Source organism: Dendroctonus ponderosae, unplaced genomic scaffold, assembly GCF_020466585.1.
Source record: "Dendroctonus ponderosae isolate FM_Combo_2020 unplaced genomic scaffold, Dpon_F_20191213v2 Dpon_F_20191213_12, whole genome shotgun sequence".
NCBI classification, from domain to species: domain Eukaryota; kingdom Metazoa; phylum Arthropoda; class Insecta; order Coleoptera; family Curculionidae; genus Dendroctonus; species Dendroctonus ponderosae.
In genome coordinates this window covers 1,021,998-1,030,882 of record NW_026017316.1, presented here as the reverse complement: position 1 = coordinate 1,030,882, position 8,885 = coordinate 1,021,998, and the positions used below count along the sequence as shown (strand labels likewise).

Sequence of the window (8,885 nt, the reverse complement as noted above, 5' to 3'; positions counted from 1 at the left end):
CTGAAAGTATCGATACTCAAGTGAGTAGCAACCAAATCATCTTGCGATAACGCTCATATCGGTATTCTGAAAGTATCGAAACCATCCTGCTCACAATTTTATTGACTGACTCGATATTGAGTACTCGGTATCGACACAAAAGTATCGAATACCTACTTGTATCGAACCATCCCTAGCCGGTGGCTGGGCGACGCTGGATGCAAACAGGCCAAAACAATCCATATCGCGAGCCCTAGTTGGCTGCTAATCGCCCACTAGATAAGCGCGATTATTTGCAAAAAATAGCAAATTCCGTCAGTTTATCGAGTGCGGGATGCAAAGCCCCAGTGATTTGAGCGATGTGGGCGCCCAGGGGCGCCTCAGGGAGCTTTCGGGGGACGCGCAAATAGTTGGGCGCCTACGGCAGGCCCTGCTGTCCTGGGACCACCGCGCCACGCCCACTTTGGACGGGTTCCTGCAGGATGTTCCGCAGGCTGCCCAGGAGCTGGCGGCGCTGTTTTGGCCCCAACAGGACCTGCAGGGGCTGCAGCCCCTGCTGGAGGCGTAAGCTTGGGGGTTTTCGCTTAGGCAAGCCCGGGGCTAATTGAGGTTTGCAGGTTTGTGCACCGTGAAGTATACGATTGGGTGTTCGGCCTGATCAAGCCGACGTTGGCTGCAGAGGACTGGCGGCTGTATGGGCTGTCCAGGGAGTTTTGCCATCGCAATGGCAGTCCGAAGCAACTGGGGGCCACGTTCTACAACTTTGTGCCCAATGCTGCTGTAAGCCGCGTGAATCTTGACGCTTTTGTGGCGTTTTTGCCGCCGAAAATCACAAATCCTTGCTAGTCCTCTTATCACGGGTTTTACGCGAAAACTCCTCGAGCGTTTTTTGCCAATTTTCCTCCGCTGTCCAGTGGAGGCTTCGGACAGTTCCCAGCTGTGATGGTTTGGGAGACTTTGTGGTTCTTTGGCCAAAAATTCCTAGCAATCAGCCTGATGATGGCCCACCACTGTTGGCACCGGAAAATCCCTACCGCGACCAGTTTTCGAGTTATTGACTCCGAATCAGTGACGTCGCGTCAACGCGCTGTACCAAAAAGCCTGATGATGCCTCCATTCGAAACGCCCAAACATTGAAGATCGATGGGCGCCCTTTTCAGTGGTTTCATCGGTCAGTGGCCAGTTTCTCCGGTTTTTTCCCAATTAATTTTCTCAGCTCTGGTAAAACGTCGTTTAATCCCTGATGATGGCGCGCGCGCTGAAACTTTTACGTTCTATAAACAGAAGCTTTCTTTAGCGAGCCATCATCAGACTGGGGCCGGCAAAATTGGAGCAAAAGCAGGCACGTGACTTGATTTCGTTACCACCAGCCTGAAGATGGGAGGCGTTGATTCGAAACGCCTGGAACTCTCCTATCGTCAATGTGACTTTCGGAAATTGTTGGACGTGTTTCGTTGCGTCTTGAGTCATCATCAGAGTATTCCTCACAAAACCAGGCCGTAAACGGCCAATTAACTTCCCCGTATCGCCTGCAGCCTGATGATGGTGTCCATTCGAAACTTTCAGCGTTTTTTCTGTAGCCCCGGGGCTTTCCAAACCCGTCAATCCCAACGCTGCACCCATTCAAATGTGAAAATAATCAATCATCAAAACCGGTCTTTTGTTGCAATTCAATTTCCTGATGATGTCCGAGTTCCGAAACTAGCTGGTTCCCTAGGGCAGGTATTCGCCTACATTTTTCACTTGTTTGGTTTTCGGGAAGGATTTTTTGAAAATCGCCTGGAAAAGTCTTCAGTGAACAATGACTATGACTGATTAATTCCTGCAAAACAGCCTGATGATGGCATGCGGTGGAAACTTTCACTGTCCACACACGCGGTCTTGGAGTTTTCCAACATTAATTTTTTTGCAATTGATTTTCCAAACTGTTGTTCGTCCAATTCGAAAATTCCTGCCGAAAACCTTGAAGATGGCATCGGCCCGAAACTTTCAGGGTTGACAGCAGAAACTTTCATCTTCCTAGTGCAGCAACCGGTGAGTTCCCAGCTGCTTTAGTTTCGAAGCCGGGAATTTTAGAAGGTTTTTGTGCAAAAAAGGTCCCGTGACTGAAAGTTATTTGCCAAAAGCCCTGATGATGCCCGGATGCGAAACTTTGTGCGTCTCAGGGGTGGTTATCGGTCTTTCGAGGTCCCCAAATTACGGCTTTGGCGGTTGAAGCGCAATTAATTTGTGAAATATTGTCTGACAATTGTAGTCAATTGTGCCTGATGATGGCGCCAAATTGCGAAACTTTCTTGCCAAATTCCCGCCGGGGAATTGATGGTTTTGAGCTTCGCCATGATTTTAGTTTGACAGTTTGAGGTTAGTTGGGAAGGGAAAAATTGGGGCAAATTTCCCAAAAATTGCCCGAAATTTGCACCAACATCAAAAGAGGGCCAGTGGCGTGCCGCGTTTGGCATTTAGCCCAAAAGTGAATATCGGCTTTTAAATACGTTTTCGCCCGCCCAATCCAGTGGCGTGCCCGAAAATGTCGCAGCTCGACCAGTTTCGGAGATTTTTCAGTTTTTTTAACAACATTTTTGGGTTTTTTTTCGAAAACCACTCGTGCAGAGCAGCAGAAAATCCTCCATAACTCGCTTAATCGCAATTCTACCAAAACCGTCCATATAACCTTTTCTGGGGCTCTTGACCTCCTCTATCCAGTGGCGTGCCTGGATTTTTCCTGCTGTTATTAGCTTAGGAGAAATGGGGTTAATTATGCGGTCTGTCCCTTCAGGTGGTGGAGCTGAGCACGCTGCCCACTAAACGGACGCCACTGGAAAAACTCCACTGCCTCCAGAGCTCGTACGATTACATTTTCGCCGAAGTGAAGGGAGCCCTCATTTCCGTCATTGCCAAATACTCAGGTACGCCCCTGTTTCCAAACTCCAAAGATGAGAAAAATCGAAAAAATCCAAAAACCCCAGACAAAGAACTCGAGCTGCCGCTGATCAGCAACGAGGAGGCCGCGCCCATCCTGATGGCGGTTATCATGAAGTCGAAACTTTTCTACGCCCACAGCGAGTTGGCCTACATCCGCACCCTTGGGCGGGGCCTGCTGGAAAGCCACGCCCACCTCAGGTAGGTTTGGCATTTGACGTGTGCCAGTCAACTGTCACTGTCGCCAATCGAATGCAGGCAAATCTTCGCGAAGTTCGAAGAGGCGCTGGAGCGCATCCAGCGCCAGCCAATCAGTGACGCGATGGGCGACCAGCTGGCCAATCAGATGGACGTATGCGAGACCATCGAGTTTGTGCAGCGATCTGCGGCCAAGCAGCCGAAAAAGACGATTTTTGCTGAAGAAACGGGGCGCGTCGCCCGCTTGATCACGGCCGCCACCACTGAAACCCTCAATTTTTGATGTGCTTTTTTCTGGACAATAAAACCGGTTTTATCTAATCGGCGATCAAACTCGCTCACACGAGAGGTTCGAAGGTTGATTGATTATTTGCAAATTTTTGCCGTTGATTTAGTGAGTGATTGAAGCATGGCCGAACTGCTGGAAGATTTTCCTGCTGGTCCCCTGGACCTTTACAGGCGAAAGGCGTCCTTTGACTGGAAGCAGATGAAGCTTTTCCTGTTCGGCGAGGAGGAAATTCGGCACAGTGTAAGTAGCAATCGAGTTGTTTCTGGAAAAGGGTTGCCAAACTGGGCAGAAGGTGTGGGCTTGTGTGGACGCTTTGGCGGATGCGCCCGATTCATAAAATCCTCCGTCTCTCCCAGAGGAAACGAGCTGGCACCATTGCAGGTTTATTGGGGAATGGAGGAGCTCCATGCCCACAAACCCGCTTCTATGGAGGTTTTTTCTCAATCGAGTTTTACTCGTGGGGGGAGGGGGTGATGTTTGGGCTTGAGACCGGAATTTTCGGGAAAAAGTCAAGGTTTTAAACAGAAGAGTCCGGGTAAAAGTTTCCACGTTGGGAAACTTAAAGGAATGCAATTGAGCCAACGTTTCGAAAATCGGCCATCTCCAAGAACCAAAACGCGCCTAATTGGGTTCGATTTCAGTGTTTAACTCGCTTGAAACCAGTTCGATTTTAAGCGTTTCAAAGCCATAAAAGTGCCAAAAATGTGCCCTAAAATACGCAATTTTTCGCTTTGGGGAAATTTATGTATGAAACGCAGCGTTGATTCGGTCGGGTTTTTGGCCTGTTTCGACGTTGGGGGAGATTTGTTTGATTTTTTTAATGTGCTTTTCAATAACATGGAAATTTTCGGGTAACGTGCTTAATGCAGGCCCGATTCTGATAAAAAAGTTGACTTTGCAAGCGGTTCAAGGGTACTTGGAAGTTAAACTTTACGCGGCTGGCAAAAATCAAGATTTTGTGGTATTTTCATGCAAATTGTGATTCTTTCTTCAGTCGCCCCACGAAAGCAACATTGAATCACCAAACGCAATTTTCGCCAGCGATGGTGTCAGAACAATGTAAACAATCAAGGAAAATACCAACGACTGACTACGAATATAAAAAGTAGTCGTTGAAAAACACAAATTGGAATCAATTTCCTACCTTAAATTCGAATTCCTCCGCCATTCCGTGTGGACATTCACTTTCCACATTAAAAGACAAATTCCTCCGCCACGAGCACGAAAACGACCATCTGCACTCCGCCAGCATCAAGAAGAGACTAACCGCCCACTCGGGCCGATCAGCTGAGGCCGTTCGGCTCAACGGCGCCTTCTGATTGGTAGCCGAGTGCAGCCGAACGCCCGATCGGCGACCTTGACGTGCCGATGACAGGGGGTCAGCGGCGTGGGCAGGAATTTTTATTTAATTAAAAATAATTTTGAATTTCCCCAAAAGGAAAATGTGCCCCAGGGGCGGAGCCCCTGGCTTAACAGCCCCAGCAGGGGATAATGGCGTCATCTTAGTCAAAAAATCCTGGCCCAATGATGATTTTTTCGGGATTTGGACAAGTTTTTTCGATTAGTGGCTCTTCTGAGAGGGGCACAGCCCCAAGGGGCCACACCCGCTATTCTAAGGGCCTGCCCCAACCCGTTTCTTGCCAAAAGTCGGGCAGACTAGCCCGAAATGGGGCCCTAAACCGAAATTTGTAATGGGTATGACAACTGTCAGGGCTGAAGGTTTTTCACGGATTTTGGGGCGAATATTCCGAGAAACGGCGGCCAAATGGGCGTTTTCCAAGGACGAACTAGTGCTGAATGCAATGGCGTGCCTTAAAACCCGGGATTTCTAACCGCAAAGCCACCATCAGGAAATCTCCCTTCAGACCCTTGCCAGGGGCGTGCGGCATTGCCACTCTCTAGCTTTTTGGGCAAAAAAGGCAGTTGTTGGCCTTTTGGGCTAATTATTGGGGCGCTTGCAGCACCCCTTGTCCACTCACTCCATGAATTTTGAGGAAATTTTACTCATAAAAGCCTCTAGGTGTATGCCTGGTTGCATAGAGTAACTTCCCTGGGCGGAAGCTTACTGGCTGCCGCTAAGGGAGGAAAATGAGTTTTTGAGGAAAATAATGCCCCTCAAACCCTGCGAGGGTTTATGCCAGTATTTGCCTTCATATAAAGCTCAAGTACGCTTCTTTGGGCAAATGTGACCACTATCCAGAGGTGCTGAGGGCGCAATTGGCTGGAAACACTTATTTCGAACTCAGACTTTAAGCTATTGCCAAAAATCAGGGTTTTGTGGGATTTTCATACAAATTTCAGCGTGTGTCGAGTTAACTGTGTCAGAATGACTCGGGATGTTTCAAGTTGCTACTTTTTCGAGGGCAGGAGTTATGATTTTTTTAAGCAGAGGGTGCAACTGGCTGGAAACACTTATTTCGAACCCAAACTTTGTGCGGTTGCCAAAAATCAGGGTTTTGTGGGATTTTGATGCAACTTTCAGCGTGTGTCGAGTTAACTGTCTTCGAATGACGCGGGATGTTTCAAGTTGTTACTTGGCCGAGTTCATGAGTTATGATTTTTTTAAGCAGAGGGTGCAACTGTCTGGAAACACCTATTTCGAACCCAAATTTTGTGCTGTTTCCAAAAATCAGGGTTTTGTGGGATTTTGATGCAACTTTCAGCGTGTGTCGCGTTAACTGTCTTAAAATGATTCGGGATGTTTCAAGTTGCTACTTCGCCGAGTGCAGGAGTTATGATTTTTTTAAGCAGAGGGTGCAACTGGCTGGAAACACTTATTTCAAACCCAAATTTTGTGCTGTTGCCAAAAATCAGGGTTTTGTCGGATTTTCATGCAACTTTCAGCGTGTGTCGAGTTAACGATCATAAAAAGACTGGGGATGTTTCAAGTTACTACTTGTCTGCGGGCAGGAGTTACAATTTTTTTAAGCAGAGGGTGCAACTGGCTGGAAACACTCATTTCGACCCCACCCTTTGTGCGATTGCCAAAAATCAGGGTTTTGCGGGATTCTTATGGAACTTTCGACGTGTGTCCAGTTAACTGTCTCAGAACGACTGGGAATGTTTCAAGTTGCTACTTGCCCGAGTACGGGAGTTATTAATTTTTTAAACAGATGGTGAAACTGGCTGGATACACTTATTTCGAACCCAAATTTTTTTGTGCGGTTGCCAAAAATCAGGGTTTTATAGGATTTTCATGCAACTTTCAGCTGTGGTTGTGCTAAAGGTCCCTGATAGACGGGGAATAGTTCATGCTGCTATCTGCCCGATTGCGGGAGTTATGAATTTTTCAAGCAGAGAGCGCAACTAGCTGAAGACACCTATTTCCATCCCAAACTTTGTGCGATTGGGAAAAATCAAGCTTTCCAGGGATTTTGCTGCAGACTTCGAAACCGTTAGGGTAATCTGCCGTTGACAGCTGGTGAAAGTTGCAGGAAGCTGCTTGCTTTGGTTGTAAAGTTATGAATTTTTAAAGCAGAGAGCGCAACTGGCTAGGAACACTCAGTTTGAGCCCGAACTTTACTGGGCTGCCAAAAATCAGGATTGTACGCGATTTTGATGCAAATTTCCCGAGTCTGTAGGGTGAACTGTCTTCTAGCGGGTGCTAGAGGTTCAATTTTCTGGTTGCACTAGTTGGCAAACCACGGATTTTTTAAGCAAACGCCCCAGTTGGCTGGAAACACCCCTTTTTGAACCCCACCTTTACTGGGCGGGAAAAACCCTGGCGTGGGCGCAATTTGCATGCAGATTTCGGCCTCTGTATGGTAAAGCTTCGTCTAAAAACTGTGAAAGTTTCAAGTTCCTACGTTCCCGGGTTGGGGAGTTATCAATTTTCGAAGCAGGAGGCGCAACTGACTGAACAAACTTTATTCGCTTGGGAAAAATCTGGGCTTTTTGGCATTTTTTAACACCTTCACATTCTGCCTGTTAAACTTGCGCACCTGTTTTGAAGTTGGTGATGGTTTCGGCACAAAACCCTCAATTTTCGCAACAAACCTCAAACCTCAAACAAGCAAGTTTTGCAAGCTTTCCGGCCTGCTTCGCAGCTCACAGGCCGAAACCACCCCAAACTCATACCGGAAAAAGTTTCGCAACCCGGCCATCATCAGGCCCTCCAACCCCGCCAACTTTGACCAACTTCAGTGAAAATCCGCGTTTGTTTTAGCACCACATCTGGCAAGTGTTGCGCAGGTATCCAGAATTCCAGCCAATCCAGACGCCGCTAGATTTCGACGCCGAGCGCCATCTAGCGTTCAAACAGGCCGCCATCATTCGCCACCACCAAGCGGAAATGTACGCAATCCAGTTTCCAGAGCGTCCAGCTGGAAAATCGTCCAAATTTCCAGCTTTTCTGTTCCAGATACGATACAAAATTCAACGCTTTCAGCGATTATGCTCCGGCCGCTTTGGTGAAAATGGGCCTGGGCATCAAGATTTTCACGGGTATTCTGGAAAAGCTGGGCAGCGAACGGCACCGTGGGATCATCCAGGAAATTCGCCAGGGAAAGGTAAGCGCTGGGCGCAGCCCAGGCGGATGGTAAGAGTTGTGGGCGTGTTTGCAGGTAAGCGGCTGCTTTGCCATGACGGAAATCGGGCACGGAACCAACGTGAAGGGAATGAAGACTTCGGCGACTTACCTTTCGGAGAGTGAGGAGTTTGAGCTGCACACGCCGGACTTTCTGGCCGCCAAGTGCTGGGCTGGGAGTAAGTAGCTGGAAAAGGGTTGGTTTGCGCAGCAATTTTCGGGTGTATCTTGCCTGGTTCTTGCAGGATTTTCACGGTCGTAAGTGCGTTGGAAAGCTGCAGCTTTCCTCTAGCAGTTGGTTTTTGGAAAATGGAAATCGGACCAAAATTGGAGAAGTTACGAGAAAATTTGCAAGGGAAAGTCCATATTTGAGTTTTAAAGTTTTTTCACGCTCTAAATCTGGTTAATTTTCCCCGTAACTTGCTTGATCTAGTGGGGATTTCAAAAATGTTGCCAGCGGCAGCAAGCCGAACATTTTCGCTCTCAAACGCACTTTTCCGAATGAAAATCGCGCAAAAACTGGTCGAGTTTCGTGGAGTTTTTCCGCTTCAAATCCATTTGGAAGTTCTCAACCAGTTTCGATGGAAAAAGCCTGATTTTTGCGATGAAAAAAACTACAATTCGTTGATGCTTTGCCTCCTCAATTATTGTGCGCAAAGCAAAATTTTTGGGCCCAAAAAAACTGAAAAATTTCTGAAAATTTTTTTTCCTAATTTTGTTTTTTCCAAATTGACATCGCACCGCAAATTATGAAGCTTTTTGCATTAAACCGCAACTTTTTCCATTACTAAAAGATCTTTTTACGTTTTGATTCAATTTTTTATTAAGCCTAATCGCCTAAAAATAGCGTTTTCGCTTTTTTCACTTTTTTTCACATATTTTGAGAAAGTTCGGATTTCAGAAATTTCACAAACCCCAAAAAAACTCAAGATTTTCTCCAAAAAACTCCGTTTTCCGAATTAACATCACACAAAA

General features: G+C 47.1%; 2 protein-coding genes across 3 annotated transcripts in view; both read left to right on the top strand.

Annotated features, from left to right (window-relative positions):
- The first annotated feature begins 187 nt into the window (after positions 1-187).
- On the top strand, positions 188-3,417 carry LOC109539782. 2 transcript variants are annotated; one of them, XM_048662834.1, is made up of 5 exons: positions 188-543; positions 597-759; positions 2,756-2,885; positions 2,946-3,099; positions 3,157-3,417. In XM_048662834.1, exons 1-5 carry the CDS (start codon positions 314-316, stop codon positions 3,377-3,379), a joined length of 900 nt encoding a protein of 299 aa, XP_048518791.1. In that variant the 5' UTR covers positions 188-313; the 3' UTR covers positions 3,380-3,417. The 2 variants fall into 2 exon arrangements, with proteins under 2 accessions (XP_048518791.1, XP_048518790.1); XM_048662833.1 differs by having other exon boundaries at positions 2,756-3,099.
- Positions 3,418-3,426: 9 nt separating this feature from the next.
- The window catches only part of LOC109539779 (peroxisomal acyl-coenzyme A oxidase 3), a 12,043-nt gene continuing 6,584 nt past the window's right edge, over positions 3,427-8,885 (top strand). Inside the window, exons 1-4 of the mRNA XM_019907763.2 lie at positions 3,427-3,625; positions 7,551-7,678; positions 7,746-7,893; positions 7,948-8,089. Of these exons, the coding sequence (XP_019763322.2) occupies positions 3,506-3,625; positions 7,551-7,678; positions 7,746-7,893; positions 7,948-8,089 (538 nt within the window). The 5' untranslated portion in view covers positions 3,427-3,505. The remainder of the gene's footprint in view (positions 3,626-7,550; positions 7,679-7,745; positions 7,894-7,947; positions 8,090-8,885) is intronic.

Bases quoted from the DNA above. Each gene is read 5' to 3' on its own strand.
- LOC109539782 (XM_048662833.1), top strand. From the start codon at position 314: ATGCAAAGCCCCAGTGATTTGAGCGATGTGGGCGCCCAGGGGCGCCTC. The intron at 760-2,755 runs GTAAGCCGCGTG...CTGTCCCTTCAG, and splicing joins ACTTTGTGCCCAATGCTGCT to GTGGTGGAGCTGAGCACGCT. The intron at 3,100-3,156 runs GTAGGTTTGGCA...AATCGAATGCAG, and splicing joins GAAAGCCACGCCCACCTCAG to GCAAATCTTCGCGAAGTTCG.